The sequence below is a fragment of the Petaurus breviceps genome, unplaced genomic scaffold (assembly GCF_028583685.1).
Source record: "Petaurus breviceps papuanus isolate PSGF00001 unplaced genomic scaffold, PetGlider_PUasm1.0 688, whole genome shotgun sequence".
In the NCBI taxonomy this organism is placed as follows: Eukaryota; Metazoa; Chordata; class Mammalia; order Diprotodontia; family Petauridae; genus Petaurus; species Petaurus breviceps.
Window position 1 is genome coordinate 23,465,850 of NW_027186457.1, and position 20,614 is coordinate 23,486,463.

The window sequence follows — 20,614 nt, forward strand, 5'->3', positions numbered from 1 at the left end:
ATATTCCATCTTTATTTTCCCTAACCTCTAACTGAAACTGATCATTTCCTTTAATTATTTAAAACCCTTCTTCTGAGAAGTAGTCAATAGGTTTCACCAAACAGGAAAGGAGCCCATGACCCAAAAAAGGTGAAGAACTACTAGACCAACCCTCTTCGTTTACAGTTGCAAAAAACAAAATCCAGGGAGACTAAGTGATGTAACCTGAGGTCATCAAGCTAGTAAGCATCAGAAGTCAAGTTCTCTGACTTTGGAACTAGTGTTCTTACCACTCCATTGTTTCTATCACTGACTCTCTGTTTGCACCAACCTTTGGCATTCCCATTCTCTCCCAAAGCTTTAAATCTCACCTCTGTGTAGACAACCCCCAAACCTTTATGTCTAGACCTGAATTCTTTATACACGTTCAAAATTGCCTCCAGGAAATTCCCTCCCTGAACATCCCAATGGTATCTCAAATCCAACATCTTTCTCCTTAAACTTGCTTCTCCTGGCTTCACTATTTCAGTTGCTGTTATCCCCTTTGCCTGGTTTCTAAAACCTAGATTCTAAATCTTGATCTTAAATTTGACTCTTCTCTCTTCCTCAACTCTAATCCAAACAATTACCAAGTACTTTCTGTTTATTTCTGTAATATCTTTTCCATGGAGCTCCTCTTCTCTTCCACACCCACTCCCCTAGTATGAGCCTTCCAGATCAAACACCTGGTCTATTGAAATAGAATTGTAATAGTTCTTCTGTCTTCACTCTATCCCTCTTCATATATATCTTATATATCTCTCCCATCCTCCATATAATTGCCACACTTTTCTTCCTTATGGATCAACCTGGTGATTTCATTCCTTCGTTAATAAATCTTCAGTAGATCCCTATTGCTTGCACAATGAAGCTCATACTTCTTTCCACTCAGTGTTCTTTTGGGCAAGTCACTTAATGTCACTGTCTGCCTCAATTTCCTCAACTTGTAACATTGAGATGATAACAGCACCCAGGGTTATTGTGATGAACAAATGAAATAATACTTGTAAAGCACTTAGCATAATTCTTGAAACATAGTAGGCACTTTAAAAATGTAGACTCCGGAGTTACTAGTGGAGATCGTGGCTGTGCACAGCAACTGTGCCCAAAAGTTGATGCATAATAGGAGAGAAAGGAGTGAAATTTAGGATGTTGCAAAGAGCAATAAATTAAACTAACAAGACTTAGGTCACAAGAGGCACTAATCATCAAATCTTTGTCCTAATCATCTGTGAGGTCGAGTTCAAAATCATAAGTGATAGATTTTGAGGTATGTATGACTTAAGGGAAATTAACAATGAGGGCATGAGTTTGGTTTTATTTGAAGGGGGAGTTGTTTGGGTTTGGGTGTTTTAGGGGGGTGGGAGGGTTATCTTTCATTAAGAACTAAACAGTTCTGGAAACTCCATTTTGACTATGTCATTTCCAGAGGTTTTCATTTGGGAGCTTCTTTCAGGAGGTGATCAGAGAATTCTTTCTCTTTTCACCTTGGTTTCTGGTTCTAAAAGAGCAGGAAAGTTTTCTTTTATGATTTCTTGAAATATGATGCCTAGAGTCTTTTTTTTTTATCATGGCTTTCAGGGAATCCAATGATTCTTAAACTATCTCTCCTTGATCTTTTTTCCTGGCCAGTTGTTTTTGCTACCTCATATTTTCTTCTATTTTTTTTTAAAGTTGTTTGGCTTTGTTTTAATTATTCTTGCTATCTTATCAAGCCATTATCTTCTATTTGATCAATTCTAATTTTCAGGGAGTATTTTTCCCTTAGCTAAGATTTATACTTTTCTTTCAAGCTATTAATTCTCTCCAATTCCTTTTTCATATTTTTTATTTCTTTTCCCATTTTTTTCTGTTCCTTCTTTAGATTTTAAAATCATTTTATCTTTTTTTTAACCAACTCTTGCTTCATCTCTTCTAGGAATTCTAAGGAAATTTATGCTTGAGCTATGCTTTTCTTTCAGGCTTTATCTGTAGATGTTTTGGAATCGTTCGCTTTTTCTAGTTTTCTTGATCATCCTGGTAACAACAATCACTCTTTATGGTGGGATTCTTTTTCATTTGCTCATTCTTCTAGTTGACCTTCTGACCACAGACTTTATATTAGGGCCAGATTCTGTACACTTTTGGAGGAAATGTTTGGTTTAATCTTCTGCTACTTCTTTGTATATTGAGTGTTATATATTCCAGGATCTCAGGGACAGCTCAAACGAAGGACTTGAAACGTTTGTTTACTTCCAAAGTGGTCTAATCCAGGGAAAAGACTGATTTCTATTTTTTTTTTCATTTTATTGACCTTTTAATAGAAAATAAGACTTTATTTGCCAAGAAGGATGATGCCATCATACTTTTGCTGGAACCAGCACATGGCTTCCTCTTTGGCAATTCTGTGTTTGGCCCCAATGCAGCCTGTCCTACGTTTCTTGTCTGCAATGCTGAACCCAGGCCTGCCCAGCACCACATAGAAGTCCAAGCCGTAGATGCCAATGCTCGGGTCATATTTAATCCCCAGATCAATATGCTCTTGGATCCCAAAGCCAAAGTTGCCAGTGTCTGAGAAGTTATTTTTCCTTAACTCATATTCTCGCACCTTCAGCCCCTTCTCCAGAATCTCTTCAGCTTTGGCCCCACGGATAGTATAGTGAACGGCGATCTTCTCATTTCTCCTGATTCCAAAAGATCGGACAGTATAGCGAGCTTTGGAGAACACTGGGGTTTGGCCTGTGAGCTGCTCCAACACTTTGGCCGCCCAGGTCAGTCGATCTCCACTCTCCCCAACATAGATGTTGAGGCAGAGCTTACAGATTCGAAGTTTCCACATGGGGTTTTCCTTTTCACCCTGATCTTGCGCCATGGTGGTGAAGCAGACCCAAGGCCTTATGAGACGTGAGGCAACCCTCTGATTTCTATAATTTTGATCTGAACTTTACAAGTGCCTGAACTTTACAAATGGTAAGAACACTAGCTCCAAAGGTTTTGGTGTAAGGTTTTGTAAGACCTATAAGGTTTTGGTGTAAGCAGCATTATCTGTGGGCTTGCCTCTGGTTAGAATTCTAGTAGACTGCTGCTAGAAGTCACTATCAGCCAGCTGGATAGCTCCACAGGTTCAGAGTGACAGAACTGCAATCTCCCTTTCGGTTTGGAATTCCTTCCCTAGTTAATGCTCTGAAGGCTTCAAATGAGCTTAGAGACTGAAACTGAGACCCTACTCCACTCCTGGGATCAGAGTCGCAAAGCTATTGTTTGTTCCTGAACTTGCTCAGCACATAGTCTAGGGCCCACAGCAGCTCCTTACCCTGAAATGCTACCCCTAAGCTCAGGTCCCCTCCTCAGTCCACCCTGGATCTGTAACACAGAACTGGGTAGTGAATGACAAAGCAGTTGGTTGGCACTTGGTGCGACATTTGCACAACATCAGACACTGTTCCATCCCCTAACGCCTATATGGATCCTGAGATCTCTTACTGGCCTGGTAAACAGCCTGAGTACTCAGTCAAGTTCTTGTATTCTGGAATGCTCCATCACTGCAGGTTAAATGGCATCCTCAGACCTCACTATCTGTCTCCCTATGCTGATATGGGTTGGAAATATGACTCACTGTGATTTTTTCTTAGATTTTCCCCAGGACTCAACCTAGTGTATTTTCTAGATCTTTATGGAAGAGTTTGGGTTGTTTGGGGAGCTCAGCTGTATTTCTTCCCACTACTCCATCAAAGTGGCCTCATAGTCCTCACTCCTTAAGTTACATATGAAAAGATTGAAGTCCAAAGAGGTGGAGTGTCTTACCCAAGGTTGCAATGATAATGCTAGAGCCAAGACTTGAACTCATATTCTCTGACTCCAAACCCAGTCCTCTTTCCACTTGACCACATTGTGTTTCTAATGTCTTTTGTATATTTTCAACATTCCAATTACATGTAAAAATCCACTTATGTTGTTCAAATAGCATATCTGAGTTGCCATTTCCAGCTTTGGCATCTTGACTCAGTGTAACCAGTGTAGTCCTATGTGATCATTGTTCTTTTTATATTTTTTAATTTCTTGTCCAAATCTAAACAGTCTATCGACACACTTTCTCTTTATTGAATTGAAAAGCTTGAAGAAGGGGAAGGACTGTGAGCAGTGAGGTACTTCTCATACAGAAAGGATCCAGGAAGATATGAGTTTTTTTATTACATTTCATGATCATTCAAAGATTTTGGCTCTAAAATTTTAAAACAAAGCCAAAATATCCTGCATTTGTTTTGTTTTTCCTTTGGGATGACATAAATTATTTTAGGTGGAAGAAACAAGCTAATGAAAAGTGTACTCATGGCCAATGGGCCATGTAACTGCATGACATAAGTGTAAGTGAATCAGCTACATATGGACTGGATCTCCTAACATTTTCACATGACTATAAAAGGAGAATAATAAGTAAAATAATGTTTTTAAGTTTTGATTTTCCTATTAGAAGCAGTGATTTCAAAATGACAACCAAAGCCCTATTTGGGACTTAGATTTTAGCAACTATATCAACAGGGGAAATTATCTCTAGATTTTTGTCAATTAACAAAGCCCAAAGAAAATATTTCTTGAGTATCTGTATTTTGTATGGCCCCATGATAGATACTTGTTTAAATAGTGGTGCTGTTGTTGTTTTTTTCCTTTCTAGAAAAAAAAAAAGAGTCCTGGAAATTTAGTACTATCCCTGGAGCCTAAATTGACTGGGCTCTCTATGTTTGAGAATGGGGGTGGGGGAGGAAGGGAAGAATTATGAATAAAAGTGCAATGTAGTAATAGAGGGCAAGGTTTGTTTGGGTTTTTTTTGTTTGGGATTGTTGTTTTGCTTAGTTTTGTTTTTGGTAAATAAATAAGTCAGATGAGGGAATTAAATGGAGATGAAGCATTCATTCTTAGGAGCTCATGAATCTGGTAAGAGGGAGCCAGTCAAGCCCCTTTTCTATCACTAATAAATTGGCCAAAGAGCAGAGGGGGGTGGGAGGGTCTGGGTAGGCCAGATCAGCAGCTGGGATAGGGTAGGGCTGATGAGGTACTTGTTTCTTCTCCCCATTAGAATGTTAGCACTCATCATCATAGAGACCCCTCCAATCGGTCAAATAAATATGCCTTTCTAGATTTCTTTTGATCTGTTTTCCACATCATCTGTTGTTGATATTGGATGTCTTACATTTTCTTTCATTTTTCAATCTTTTCATTTTGTTATACTATTTCTTGCTGTCTTATGGAGTTATTGATTTCTGTTTGTTCTCTTCTGATTTTTAGGGAGAGGAGTGCTTGAGTGAGGCTTTCTTAAAAACAAACTTTTACTTCTAAGCTGTTTTCTCTGGACCTTTTATTTCATTTTTTTTAATCTCTTGCTTCATTTCTTCTAGATAGTAAGGCAGTCCTTACAGAAACCCCCTGGGTTTTTTTTCTTTTGAATCACTGCTTCATTGTTGTTACAGAATAATTTTCTCCTTCTTTGGGGGATCCCTAGACCTATAATGATTTTTACGACTTCTTGGTGTTTTCTTTGATTTACTCCTCTCTCCAGCTTTAGTTTCTGAATAGAAGTTTGTGACAGAGGCAAGCTAAACCCTGTCCAGTCCTGTTCAGTGGAGTGTTTAGCCCTTCTTGGTTTCACCCTGAGTTTCTGCACTGATCTCCACCACCCAGAGTGTCACTCTCCTTCCCACACACCCCCTTCCCTTAATCTCTGAGATTCAGAGTGTTGGAGCTTCAGGGTTTTCTGTGATGTTTCAGGACAAAATGCTAGAGACTCCAGAGTTCCCAGATACCTGAGCTGTCTGGGTCCAAGCAACGCCATACCCTTGTGGTCACTGCCACTTGCTGGGGTTTCTAAGGCCCTCACCCTTAGAAGTTCTAATTTCCTTGATTCTTTCAGAGGGCAGGATGGGGAAACCCTCTACTCTCACTGCCTCAGAAAATAGAGCCATTCAGTCTTCACAAGCCCTGCCACTGATTTCACTGGCAGGCTGGGATTGTTTTCCTGTTGGTGGCACTGTAGTTGCTGGAAGGTGCTTTTCCTCTTGCCCATGGGTTTTCGACTGACTTTTTGTATAGTTCTGGGTTGAAAGAAATCAGTTACTGTAGTTTCTTATTAAATTTCTTGATCATTATTTGGTCTCGTATGAATTTCAGGTTTTTGCCAGAGCAGGTATATGGGAGCTAAGTGGTCTGCTTCCATTCAGACAGCCATCTTGGCTAAGTTTCCTCTGGCATTCAAGATATCTTCTCTTGTACTCATTTGGAGCATATAAATATGTTGCTTTTCTAATTTTAAAAATTGTGTGCTCAGTCCCTTAAACCTGTTGTTATGATGTGGGAAAATACAAGGTGGTAGGTCATACTTGTAGATCGTTGTTTGTCCTTTGTTCTCAAACTGGACCAAGTTGTAGGGATAACTTTTATTATTTTACATTCCATAAGTTGTAAAATGCACACATCTATTCCCTTGATGGGTCTGGGTATCTCATTCTAGAAGAATGTCACTGAAATAGTGTTCACCCCTTCCCGATATCTAGCTGATGTGAAAGTTGACTTTTACTGAGATTGGTTTAAATTATTCTTGCTAATGCTGCAGAATGCTGCCTAAAAGTGCTGTATAAAAGAATGATTTTATCTTTTACTTGGTGTAGGTGTGTCCACATGTGAGCATCTATCCAGCTGGTCAAATAAAGACCTTTTTGCTTTATTTCCAGACTCCTGCTGACCTACTGACCCTGTCCTCATGGACCCAGTGAGATTGGTGAGTAGTGACCCCCTCAGGATCAATTTCAAATTTAATTCCACTACAATTAATGTTTTCTTTCTTTCCCTTTCCCTTCTTTCTTTTCTTCTTTCCTTCCTTCTTCCTTTTTTTGAGACTACTAAGCCTCCTTAATTTTGCCCAGGCTGGAAAAGCAGCAGCTATTCATAAACCTGACTCTCCCACTGATAGATAAAGAAGGTCTAACCTGATCTATTTCTGACTTGGTCTGTTTTGCCCCTCCTTAGACATCCTGGTGGCACCCTACTCCCGCAGGGTCACCATACAGGTGCCAGAAGTAGCATCTCAGTGGGAATCAGAAGATGGAAAGAGTGAGAAAGGAAAATATTTAAAATGAAAGCAAGCTTTTTGCCTATGAAATAGGTATTCCAGAGAGCACAGAGGAAGGTAGCTTTAGAGTGGGACTTGGGTAGCGGGGGTAGTTTAAGGAGAATAGGAACAATGGGTTAGGCACTGGAAGACTGGGAAAAAAGGGTTGAATGATCACCAGGGTTCAGAATCACTGGAGTGCAGTGTTCATTAATCACTGGGGAATCTGTTTAGGTAGATTTTCATTTTCCATAGAAGTTTGACCTTAGGGTAGAGTCTTTTCAGGGAGTGAGGCAGTTTGGGAGAAGGGATGAGTGATGGGAGCTCAAGGGATAGTGTTAAACTGTCTTTCCCCTAAGGCAGGAAATAAGGCTAGAGATCTGATGGAGTTCTCTTTCTCCTTTTCCCTGCGAGGGAGGAGTCTGGTGCCCAGGGGTGTTTCCTCTTCAATCAGAGGGTAGTAGATGCTCTATCCTCACCCTGATTCCTCTAAATTACATATTACAAAATGATATTAGGACAATTCCTTGGTTTGAAGTCCCAGATGACTTTCCCTGATCAGTTCTTTAATTCTCAGTCATGAACCAATTCTGGCAGGAGAATTTTTAGTTTAGGCTTCTTGCTACCACTGTGATAGTAGTGGTAGTCTCTGCTAGTCTAGACATTATTCCCAAGAGCTCAGAGGTCACAACACCTGCAGATTTGAGGCTGCAAAAGCAGCCACAGATTTTCTTTGAACCAGCTTGCAGGTGTCCTTTTCTTCCCCTTTCTGTGCTGTTCTTCTTCAGTCATCTCAGGCTCTTTATGTCTCCATTTTAGGATTTCTTGGGGCAAAGATATTGGAGGGAGTTCCCATTTCCTTCTCCAGATCGTTTTATAGATGAGGAAACTAAGGCAAATAGAATTGAATTACTGGTCCAGGGTAACACAGCTAGTTAAGTGACTGGATTTGTACTCGTGAAGATGAATTGTCCTGATTCCAAGTCCAATACTCTCTCCACTGTACCAACTAACTGCCCAATAACAACAACAACAAGAAATATGACCCTCCTCTCTGTAAAATTCTGCTTCTTCCATGCTGCTTGTATCATCATATTCTATATTAAGCTGTTGAAACCAATGCTCTGCGATCTCTGACTTTATACAGATGAGTCTGAGCTCTGAGAAAACCCTCTCTACATCTTTGACTTGGAGATTGATCGCTGTACCAAGCCAATGGACACTTGGATAATTTTTATTTCACAATGAGCTGCATTAAATCCTTTTTCTTCCTTATCAAAGATGTAACCACCTTCTGCGAGGTGCACTGGGGGAAAATTCTGGAAGAAACTGTTCTCTTTTGAACAGTTAGCTCAGTCTACACAGGAGCCAAGACACAATTTACACACTAACAAGAAAAACCTTTTCTCCTAAAATTTGGTTGGATTAGAGTAGTGATCAGAAGAAGAGAAGGAAAATGTGGATTATTTCAATTAGCGAAATTCTCATTTGAGTTCACTCTTGACCAACTAGGAAGGAGGATCCTTAGTGAGGAATCACCTGAGGTTTAACTGGTTTTAGGAAATGATTCTCTAAGGATGTGCCCAAAGTTAAGCAACTATTGTTCTGTCCCTAAAGCAAACTATGACCTAAACTGTGAACCCTTGCTCATTCTGACTATAGGGTGTTTTCTTTGGTCTGGGACTACTATAAATTATAAATCTGGAGTGGCTTGTGTAAGACAGATTACCCAAGGACATGAGACACATGGTCATTTGGGATTTTTCTCTCTCTAAGCAAAAACACAATTAGACTAGAATAAAATAAATTAATAAGTAAGGCTTCCGACAGACTTAGGCCTAAAATACAAAGTTCAGAATTTTCTTCCATGGAGATCCTCTAATCTAGCAGTGTCAAACTCTCCTGGAGCAAGTGTAAAATGAGTACATCCTGAACTAAATCAAAATATAATTGGAATATTATTAAGAAAATAAATTAAAATACAATACAACATAGATGACATTCATCTGTGGTTTTCTAAGTCAGCATGCAGCCCATGGGGATAAGTTTCTATTTGAGTTTGACATCAATGTTCTAGTCTGCCTCCTTCTTTTTTACAGATAAGGAAACTGAGGCTAAGAGCTACCGTGTTTCCCCGATAATAAGACCTATCCCGAAAATAAGCCCTCCCCTTACTGTGTAAGATTCCTCTAAAATAAGCCCTCCCCCGAAAATAAGCCCTATTGAGATTGCTACTGTAGTGAAGGTGATCCCCTGCACTACACGCTACATTATGGTACCCTCTGTATGCACTGTCCCCCCCCCCCCGGGGTGAAACGCACGCTGTGCTCCAAGCTGCATCCAATCAGAGCTGCAGCAGTGAGCGCGTCATCCTGTTCTTCCCCAGTGATTTGCTTGCTGGCACCATTGAGAGCAGTGCCACGGAGGAGAGCTGAGGCAGGACAACATAAGCCCTCCCCTGAAAATAAGCCCTCTGGTGTTTTTCTTTCCAAAAAAAATAATAAGACAGTGTCTTATTATCGGGGAAACACGGTATGATATGACTTACTGAGGCTGCACAGAAGTGTCAGAGGTGAGATTGAAAACTGTATTTTCTTGACTTCAGGGAAGCCAAGTGGAATAGTACTGGGCATGTACTAGCTGTGTGACCCTCACCAAGTCATTTAATCCTGTTTGCCTCAGTTTCCTCATATGACAGAGACACAACTGAAAAAATGACTGAACAACTTTCTTGACTTTAAGCTCAGAAATGTAAGCACTACACCACACTGTTCCCTCTCAATGTTGATTCTTATTCATACGCAAAATGATTTGTCTGAGTCTTTTTTTGTTCTTGTAATGATATGCTGGTCAAATTTTTCTCATAGTAACTTGCTTACCAATTCTTCCCATTGAAAGAGAAATAAAATATAACAAACTACAAAAAGACCCGGTAGAAACAAATGGTCTCATTTGTTTTTGTAAAAATTTATCTGCAGGCCTTGGGTCGGAGACATTTGGAGCTTTCTCTGAGACTGCCTCAACCTTGCTGACTTAGATCAAATAGACTTCTTTAATAATTGTAAAAATATCAGGTCACTTCCTCATTGTGTGGTTTGAATGAAGGCAAAATAGACATCTACAGCCTGCTCTCCAAGCAAGGCAGACTTCCAGGAGAGCAAACAGGAGATTGAGGTCAGACACTTGGCTTCTTTTCTCTCTTCAGTGAGAGGGGGTACTGGGATAGAATTATATCTATCTGCTCCCTTAAACATCATTAGTCTAGGGGATGGGATTTTTATGCTCAAGCTAATTTTTAATTACTGTTAATTAATGTAAATAGTCGGACCCAAGGCTTTGTATTGAAAGTTTGATCCCTCTCCCACTAAATACCGATTCCACAATGAACACACATAGCAATTAGGCAAGAAACCTATTTATTCAAATAGAAAAACAAAAACCACAAAAAGTGCATATAGAGGCTATAGACCAGTCAATACAGAATGAAGGTGCTCTCTCACTGGGAGCAAGGTAGCTCAGCTCAGCCAAGAAAGAGGTTCCTAGATCTCACCCAAGAGTACATTCTCCAAAATCTCTAGTGTAGCCCTAAGAATAGGGACCAGATGGAGACTGTCAGCTCCTCTTGTGTCAGCTTCTTCCCAGAGTCTTTGCTCTCAGCAAACTGGAGTTAGCCTTTTCCACCTTTTCCTTCAAAGCTGGAAGCCGGAAGTTTCCACAGCTCAAAAAGATTGAAAAGAACTGAAGAGTTCTCATCTTCTCCAATCTCACCACCTCCACCTACCCCACACTTAGGCCTAGGACATTGATCTCCACCAGTAAGGAAAGAGTCCCATACTAATGAGTTTTAGACCTGGGATTATGCTATGATATTCCCAACCAACAGAATTCTCTCTCACTTCAAGTTTCCAATTCAAAGAGTATGTTGAAGGATGGTAATTTTTAAAAGAATCTTTGTATTCCCAATGCCCAACACATCATACTACTGTGGCCATAGTAGGTGGTTAATCAAAGTGCATTGAATAGAGTTTGTGAAGCATTTAATGCCTTTTTGAATTAATATTTTGGTATTTCATGCTAGGGAAGGTGGCCTAGCCAAACCAGATTTCAATCTGTATTATAAAGCAGCAGCCATCAAAAGTACTTGGTACTGACTGAGGAATAGAGTAGTGGATAAGTGGAATAGATTGGGTACACAAGACTCAGCAGCCAATGACTATAGTAATTTGCTGTTTTATAAACCCAAAGACCCCAGTCTTTGGGATAAGAATTCACTATTTGACAAAAACTGCTGGGAAAACTGGAACCGTTTTGTTTCAGTATGGCAGAAATTGGGCATAGACCAATACCTAATACCATACGCCAAAATAAAGTCGAAATGGGTGCATGATCTAGGTATAAAGGCTGATACTATAAGCAATCTGGGAGAGGAAGGGATAGTTTACCTGTCAGATCTATGGAGAGGGGAAGACTTCATGATGAAATAAGAGTTAGAGAGCATTATGAAATGCAAAATGGATAATTTTTATTGTATTAAATTGAAATATTCTGTACAAATAAAGCCAATGTTACCAAGATTAAGAGGGAAGTGGTAAATTGGGAAAGAATTTTTACAACCAGTGTCTCTGATAAAGGCCTCATTTCTAAAATATACAAAGAATTGAGTCAAATTTATAAGAATACAAGCCACTCCCCAAGTGATAAATGGTCAAAGGAGATGAACAGGCAACTCTCAGAGGATGAAATTAAAGATATCTCTAAGTATATGAAAAAATGTTCTAAATCACTAGTGATTAGAGAAATGCAAATCAAAACAACTCTGAGGTACCACATCTCACTGGCCAGACTGGATAAGATGACAAAATAGGAAAATGATAAATTCTGGAGAGGATGTGGAAAAATTGGAACACTAATGCATTGTTGGTGGAGTTGTGAACTGATCCAACCATTCTAGAGAGCAATCTGGAACTATGCCCAAAGGGCTATAAATAAGTGCTCCCTTTGACCCAGCAATACCACTTCTAGGGTTGTATCCCAAAGAGATCAGAGAAGTGGGAGGAGGACCTGTATGTACAAAAATATTTATAGCGGCTCTTTTTGTGGTGACAAAGGATTGGAAATCAAGGGGATGCCCATCAACTGGGGAATGGCTGAACAGGTTGTGGTATATGAATGTAATGGAATACTACTGTGCTATAAGAAATGAGGAGCAGACGGACTTCATAACAACTTGGAGAGACTTGAATAAACTGATGCTGAGTGAGAAGAGCAGAAGCAGGAGAAATCTGTACACAATCACAGACACAATGTGTGTGTGACGACTAACTTCAGTAGACTGAGCTCTTCTTAGCAATGTAAGATTATAAGACAACTCTAAAAGACTCACGATGGAAAGAGGTATCCACATCTAGAGAAAGAGATTTGGAGTCTGAATGCAGAGTGAAACAAACTACTTGCTGTGCTTCTTTTCCTTGGTTTGTTTTGTTTCCTCTTTCCCACCAATTATTCCATCAGTTATAATCCTTCTTTACAACCTAACTAATGATTAATGTAAAGATATTTGTAGATCTTATATTCAAGTGCATGCCACCATGATGGGGGGGTGGAGAGGGAGGGGGAGAAAATTTGAAACTCAAAGGACTGTGGAACTGAATGTTGTAAACTAAAAGGAAATAAACCAATTTAATTTTAAAAATAAAATTAAAAAGATTTTAGTATTTCAGGCATTTTATTCCAATTCAATTAATAAGTATTTTTTAAGCAATTGGGGTTAAGTAACTTGCTCAAGGTTACACGTCCAGTTATTTCTGGGTGGGTGCTGAGTATCTGAGCCCGGATTCGATCCCAGGTCATCCCAACACTGGGGCCGGTGCTCTTACTCATCAAGGATATTTTCAATGGCATATCAGGTCTTTTTTAGCATGACCTTTCTCAGGCTCCCCACTTACTTCACCTAAAAGTCCTAACCACATATGGCAGGATATTTTGGGGAGCTTTAGGTATTTGTGTAAGATTCCATACTTATTTGAAATGTATTCTTGCTACAACTCTTCTCCCAAAAGACAACTTCTGCTCAATTTTCAGTGAAGCACTTGAAATGGTCTTTTAAAGGAAACATCCTTCACAGACACTGAGTGTTGGGAAGGATGTTAAAAGACAGCTAGGTTAACCCATGACTGAACAGAAATTTCCTCTCAACACCCCTAGCAAGTGTGCATCCCCCTCAATAAAAACCGAACACCTCAGGGGCGGCCAGGTGGCTCAGTGAGTAAGAGCACCGGCTCCAGTGCCGGGATGACCTGGATCAAATCCGGGCTCAGATACTCAGCACCACACCCAGAAATAATAACTGGCCATGTAACCTTGAGCAAGTTACTTAACCCCAATTGCTTTAAAAAAAAAAAAAAAACGAACACCTCTGACCTGCCCAAGGCAGCTCAGGCCACTTTTAGATGGCTCACTAATGTTGAGGTTTAGGGGTACTGGGACCCCAAAATATTGACACAAGGGCAGACCCGAATGAATTAGACCCAAACTTTCTCTCAGTCAAAGACAAGGTTTATTAAAGATCAACTATATTAGCCAAACTCTTAAGGAATCTAAGAATTGGCTAGGTTCTTAAGGAGTCTGAGCATTTTCATGGAAGCAAGACGGATCTTTATATAGAAGACTGTGGGAACAGAGAAGGGGTCTAGATGGAACTAAGGGAGTGGAGGTCTAAGGTGAGACCAGGTGCAGACAATGAAAGGGCAGTTAATTAACTAGGAATGGCCGATTGCCCCAGGTGAATGCCAGGGACCTGAGCCATGTGAGAAAGTTGAGGAACTTTTCCTTTTTGGGGTCCAGATCCCCAAAACATCATATTTTCCTTTTGGGGGTTCAGATCCCATCCCCATCATTAGGGAGCCACAGAAATTTGTTGAATAAGTTGAGGGGATGTGATTAGAACTGTGCGTTAGGAAGATCCATTTGGCAGTTGAATGGAGGATGGACTAGAGTGGGGAGACCTGAAGCAAGAATACTGCCTCTACATTAAACATAGTCAATCAACAAATATTTCTTAAAAATCTACCAAGTACCAGGTACTCAAATAGGTTATGGGATGTAAGTACTAAGAATGAAACCTAGCCATGTGACCTTGGGCAAGTTACTTAACCCCAATTGCCCTCCAAAAAGCAAAATAAAAATAAATAAAAAGAATACAATTTTTGTTGGGACTTAAAGGAAATCAGTAGGCAGAGTTGAGGAGGGAGAGCATTCCAGGCACGGGGACAAAACAGCAGTATTTGTAGAGAATTTCTCTACAAACAATACTTGTATAAAATTATTTGTTACATGAAATTATTTTTGAACCACATTTTAAAAGAATAGCTTGTTTGGACCATCCAGCAAGACACAGAAATAATTTGGATGTCTAGAAGCTTTGATAATGGGATTCTCTGCCCATAATGATTTGCCTCAAAGTGGACAATGCTTCCATAAGCTGATCATTGGTTTGTGTCATATTTCTCTCCATCTTCCACTGAGCTAAGGAAAAGACTACACTCAGATTGGGTGCTGGAAAACAGCTATAGTTGAGTAGAAAGAATACTGGAGGAAACCTGGGTTTCTATCCCAGTTTTGACACATTAACCTGGTGACCATAATGAAACTGTCATCAAACTTCTCTGTCTCAGTTTTCCTCAGCTGTAAAACGGGACTAGTAATAACATCAAGGCTAACTATATCACTGAGTTGTTGTGGGAAGAAGTGCTTTTAAACCATAATGTTGATTGATTGATTGGCAATCAATCAATTGACATACCCTTATTAAGTATCCTCAAGGCACTGAGGGGGAAAATACAAAAGTAAAACTGTAAGCATTCTTTATAAACCAAAAAGCACTACACAAATTTGCAGTTAATATATTTAACAAATTTGTATAGTGCTTTTTAGTTAAATAATGCTTACAGTTTTACTTTTGTCTGTTTTCCCCTAGTGCCTTGAGGATACTTAATAAGTGCTTGTTGATTATCTCTCCAATGATATCTCTCCAATGCCACAGGCACTTTAAGAACTCAAGGCAGCTAGGTAAAGCAGTGGTTAGGGTGCCTGGTCTGAAATCAGGAAGACTCATCTTCCTAAGTTCAAATCTACCCTCAAATCCTTATTAGTTGTGTGACCCTAGACAAGTTACAAACTCTATTTGCCTCAGTTTCTCATCTGTAAAATGAGCTGGAGGAGAAAATGGAAAACCACTGTGGCATCTTTGCCAAGAAAAGCCCAAATGCAACCATGACTTGGACATGATTGAACAACAGGAACTCAGAGTACTAGCTAGGACAGTATTCTAGTCCACACCCACAAGTTGGGCAATTGTTCATCTTAGCCAACCATCTCATAACCTCAACAAGTATTGTCCAATTGCAGTTGATTTATACAGCCTTCTCCATTGTAATTCATGATGTATTGTACAAATTGTGGGAGGGTGAGTCATGTGACAAGGAAAAAGAGTAAACAATAGGCTGCTTGTCCCTTTGCTTATCCCAGCAATGGCAGGAGAAAAAGGTTCCTAAACCTTTGGGTGGGTCGGATAAAAGATTTGAGAGTCTGTTGACAGGCTGTCTGTCACTCAATAAACATTTATTAAGCTCCTACTCTGTGCTAGGCATTGTGCTAAATGCTAAAAATGCAAAGAAGGTTGAAAGATACTCCCTACCCTCAAAGAGCTTATAGTCTAGTGGGAGAGGGCTCCTTAAGTGTTATTGTATGAAAGGATTCAGAGGGGATGTAATCTATGTTAGAGGAAGTACTCACATTAATGAAATCACAGAAAAAGAAGATGCCTTTGTATTATATTTCCTTCCAAACCATGTCCTGGACTTGGAGTCAAGATGACCTGAGTTCAAATCTTCCCTTCAACCACTTTCTAGCTCTGTGACCCTGGATAAATCACTTCATTTTTCTTAGTCTTAATTTCTTCTTCAAAATAGCAATAATAATAACATCCTTTAATAGTTTTGAAGTGGGCAGTAAATGAAATGATGCTTACAATGTGTTTTGCAAAGTTTTTAAGTGCTACAAATGTGAGCTGCTGCCACTGCTGCTATCTCCAGCAGCAGCAACAGGAAGCAGAGGGTATATACTAGATAAGGGCCTGACTCACATCTTTACTGAACTTTTTAGTTGAGTTTAGTTACCCCAGCAACAAGCAGCAATATGCTTTACAAACTATAAGAACTTATTAAAAATTTACCAAGTTCAACTGAATTCAAATGCATCTTATAGTTGACTCCCATTTTGTTCCCAGCATATCTCACCATGCTCACCTTAACATACATGCACATGCATAGAGTGAGAGAGAGAGAAAGAGATAGAAAAACCTGGAAGAAGAGGGCAGATAAGACAGTAATGCAAGACTGAATAGCTTCATTGATGTCATAAAAAGCAAGGTAGAGGAGTCCAAGGCGGGACAACAGCTGAGAAATGACAATGGTCTGAATTTAGCCTCCTGGTATCCATGCTAAAAGTGTCCTCCGTGAAGATAGACAATCAAGAATTGTTTGTATGGGGGCGGCCAGGTAGCACACCGAGTAAGAGCACTGGCTCCAGAGTCAGGATGATCTGGGGATTAAATCTGGGCTCAGATACTCAGCACCCACCCAGAAACACCTGGCCGTGTAACCTTGAGCAAGTTACTTAACCCCAATTGATGAGTGGCAGCCGGGTGGGTCAGTGAGTAAGAGCACCAGCTCCAGTGTCAGGATGACCTGGGGATTAAATCTGGGCTCAGATACTGAGCACCACACCCAGAAATAACTGGCTGTGTAACCTTGAGCAAGTTACTTAACCCCGATTGCTTTAAAAAAAAAAAAAAAGAATTGTTTGTATGCTTAACTCCCTCCTTATATTATACATCAAACTGTGTCATCAGCCATTGGACAGTGCTATGCACACAATAGGGCCTTAATAAATATTTATGAATTGAATAAAATGAGGAGGGGCTATCTATTTTGTCTTTGTGAGCTGACTCTTGCTGACAGGAAAGAAGCACAATTAGTTAATCTTCTAACTAAAAAAAAAAAAGATTTATGGTACAGATGATCATACTACTTGAAGGAGATCCAAATGCAAAACTTTCACCTTATGGCTTATGTTCAGAACAAAAGGACAATAAACTCAACCTCAACCAGTTTCAGGAAGGAGCCGAACTGAGACAATATGGGCCACAAAGCTCTCTGCACTGTGGTTTTCTGTATTCTCTTAGCTTATTATGCATATTCGCCTGTACCAGAGAACATTGAAGAACCATGGAAAATCATGATCTATAATTCATTCTGCAAAGTTATGGTAGATCTGGTAAGAGAAATATTTTCATTCTGAGTATTTATGGATTTTACAGATTTCAAATGTTGTGCGCTCTTTTTCTATTATTTGACACTTTAGCAAGGGAATGAATTTTATTTTTGGTTAAATCAATGAGATAATATTAATTATTTGTTTTCACATGGTACTATGCAAGGCACAGGATGACACAGTCCCTGCTTAGTAGAAATATATAGCTAGATGAGAAGTCAGGCAATGATGAAATACAGAAGAATTTTAAGGGTTGTTGTTGTTGAATATAAAATTCTTCTTTCTCCCCCCCCCCATTAATTTTATAACTTTTTGAGATTCATTTTAATGTCTTCACTAAATTTGAATTTTCATTGGCTTCTATTTCCAGCTCCTTATTTGTGTTTTGTTTTCATTAAATGTAAAAGTTCAGTCCTTTTCGTGTATTTGTTTAGTGTTTACTTAGTTTTCCTCATCTGTTTGAAAATACCCTCATTGCCCTGTACAAGAGTCTTCTATGGGAAGAACTGATTTGGCAGAGGAAAGGAGAGCTGACCCAAATTTTCTTGTTATGAGGGATTAGAGCTCAAGGTGGCCTGTTCTACAGGACCCTGTGCAAATAGGCACCTCATACTTTTTCAAGGTGAGAGTCCCTGGGAATAGAGAGGTCAGAAAGTGACTCCTGTGGGAGATCAGAAGAAACTACTGCTGGCATCCTAGGATCATAGATTTAGGACCAGAAGGGACCTTGGAGGCCACTGAGTTCAACCTTCTAAGTTAATTTTCAGGCAATAGAGGTACAGAAAGATGAAGTGACTTACTTGCCAAGGATCAAGAGAGATAACTAGGTCAAATCTAATAAATGAGCTAATCTCACAGTCTTCTCTCAACTGTTTCAATCAGAGATGACTATGATAAAAGCCATTTGTCCACAGTCTTCCACCTCTCTTTACAAGTTTCTCTCCACTCCAGTCTACTTTCCATTCAGTTGCCAACAATTTTCCTACTATAGAAATCAGACCATGTCACATACTGTCCTCCTCCATTCAATTAACTCCAGTGGCTACCTATCACCTCCAGGATAAAGTATAAAATCCTCTGTTTGGCATCCATAGCCTTTTATAACTAGTCTCCTCCCCAATCTGTCCAGTCTTTTTCATCTTATCTCCATCACTACCCCCCAAAGGACAATGACCTCCAGGCTGCCAGCTCATCTCTCTGCTCTGGGGATTTTCTCTGGTCATCCCCCATACATGCAATTCTTTCCCTCTTCAGTTCTGCCTTCTGGCCTCCCTGGGTTCTTTCAAGTTCCAATATCTCATCTTCTAAAGGAAACATTTTCCAACCCCTCTTAATTCTAGTGCCTTCCCTCCACGGTTTCCTATTTATCCTGTGTGTGTGTATACGTATGTACACACAAATATATGTGTATATATGCACACGTATGCACGTATACATATATGTGTATGTATGCATTTGCTTGAATGTTGTCTCACCTATTAGACTGTAAACTCTGAGAGCAGAGACTATCCTTTGCTTCTTTTTGTATCCCCAGTGCTTAGCACAGTGCCTGATATATAAGAAGTGTTTAATAAATGTTTACTGATTGATTGATCATTCTCTTGGTCTCCCTACTTCGATACTGAATCATCCTTCACTATCCACAAAAGTGATTTAACTAAAATGTGAGTGTCATCCCATACTTATGAAATTCTGGGGGCTCCCTAATGCCCCCAGAATCAAATAGAAAATCTTCTGGCATTTAAAACCCTTCATAACTAGGTCCTTTCCTACCTTTTCAGCATTCTTACACTTTTCTCACCTTCACGTACTCTTTGATCCAGTTACATTGGCTTTCTTGCTATTTCCTGAACACTAGACACAATCTCCCAACTCTGCCTCCTTTTCCCCTACCCCCAACTCAGTGTCTTCCCTCTGAGATTTCTTCCATTTATATTGTCTATATCTTGTATGTTGTCACAATAGAATGTAAGCTTCCTAAGCATAATTACCAATTTTCACCTTTCTTTGTTTTTTCATCCAGTTTTTAACCCAATGACTGGCACATGGTAACTATCTAATAAATACTACTGGCTGACTGTCCAACTGTAGTTCTATGTGATGCTCTCAAAAGGTGTCAGAGCTGGGTTTCTTAACCATTTTATGCCATGGATCCCTTTGGCAGTCATTCTGGTGAATCCCATGGACCCCTTCTCAGAAATATGTTTTGAAGCTGGTAGTACAGTGGATAGAGCAGTGGGCCTGCAGTCAGAAAGACCTGGGTTCATGATTAACCTAAGACACTTACTGTGTGACCCTGGGCAAAGTCACTTAACCTCTGCTTCAATTTCCTTAACCGTTAAACAGAGGTGATAATAGCACCTCCCTCACAGGGTTGTAGTAAGATGTCCTCAGCACAGTGCTTGATACATAATAGGGACTATGTAAATGCATATTCCCTCCCTTAAATGCATAAAATGAAGAATGTAGAATTTTAAAGGAAAGAAATTATATTGAAATACAGAGATCAATTTTTAAAAAATTTATGGACACGAGGTTCAGAACCCCTCCCTGGAGGAAGAGCTGAGCACCTGCATTCATTGTCAGACTTACAGCCTAGGGTAAATCTACATTTCAGTCATCATAGCTCCAGTTTGCTGTTGAATTGACCCCTGAGACTCCATGTGAGTATTAAGCCCAACATATAAGGTATGTGTCTGCATGTTTGTGGTGGGGTGAACAATACAAAAGTTTCTCCCAGTCCCATTTTCCAAGTGGTCTTCTCACCAGTGAAGCATACAAAGGTCTTTCGACTAACACGCCTGCAGAGACATCCTTCTTGGCCTTCAGAAGGCTTACGTGAACATGCCTTCCTTTACCCAGCTAAATCAGTTTTGTCTATAGTCAACAGACTTTGCAATGAATCTTATACTATCAGGAGAAGTCATTCCCCTCTCTTCTGCCCAAGTACTTTGAATGGCTCCATGGTCTCATTAAGGTAGTACAAATGGCAATCCACTCATCATTCTTCTCTCTTCACCCTATTATTCTTGCTCCATATATATTGTCCTCCCCATCTTGCATCTTTCCATTTTAAGGTCACCTACAGCTGTCATTTTCCCCCTGAAATCACAATGTCCTCATAGTCTGTAGCAGCAAACACCCCAAGCGTCCTCAGGGTTTGCAGCTACCACAGGTTCTTGGATC

The 20,614-nt window shown here is 39.9% G+C and overlaps 2 protein-coding genes across 2 annotated transcripts in view; one reads left to right on the forward strand and one right to left on the reverse strand.

The window, feature by feature from the left end:
- Window positions 1-2,289: 2,289 nt before the first annotated feature.
- LOC138174289 (large ribosomal subunit protein uL5-like) lies at window positions 2,290-2,877 on the reverse strand. Its single transcript, XM_069104448.1, has one exon. The coding sequence runs from the start codon at window positions 2,867-2,869 to the stop codon at window positions 2,333-2,335; it is 537 nt and encodes a 178-aa protein (XP_068960549.1). The 5' UTR covers window positions 2,870-2,877; the 3' UTR covers window positions 2,290-2,332.
- A 14,416-nt stretch (window positions 2,878-17,293) lies between these two features.
- LOC138174288 (arylacetamide deacetylase-like) overlaps window positions 17,294-20,614 on the forward strand; it is a 21,637-nt gene continuing 18,316 nt past the window's right edge. The window contains exon 1 of the mRNA XM_069104447.1: window positions 17,294-17,431. Within this exon, the coding sequence (XP_068960548.1) occupies window positions 17,294-17,431 (138 nt within the window). The remainder of the gene's footprint in view (window positions 17,432-20,614) is intronic.

What these genes read in the sequence shown, in the direction of transcription:
- LOC138174289 (XM_069104448.1), bottom strand. Translation starts at nt 2,869, where the DNA reads ATGGCGCAAGATCAGGGTGAAAAGGAAAACCCCATGTGGAAACTTCGA.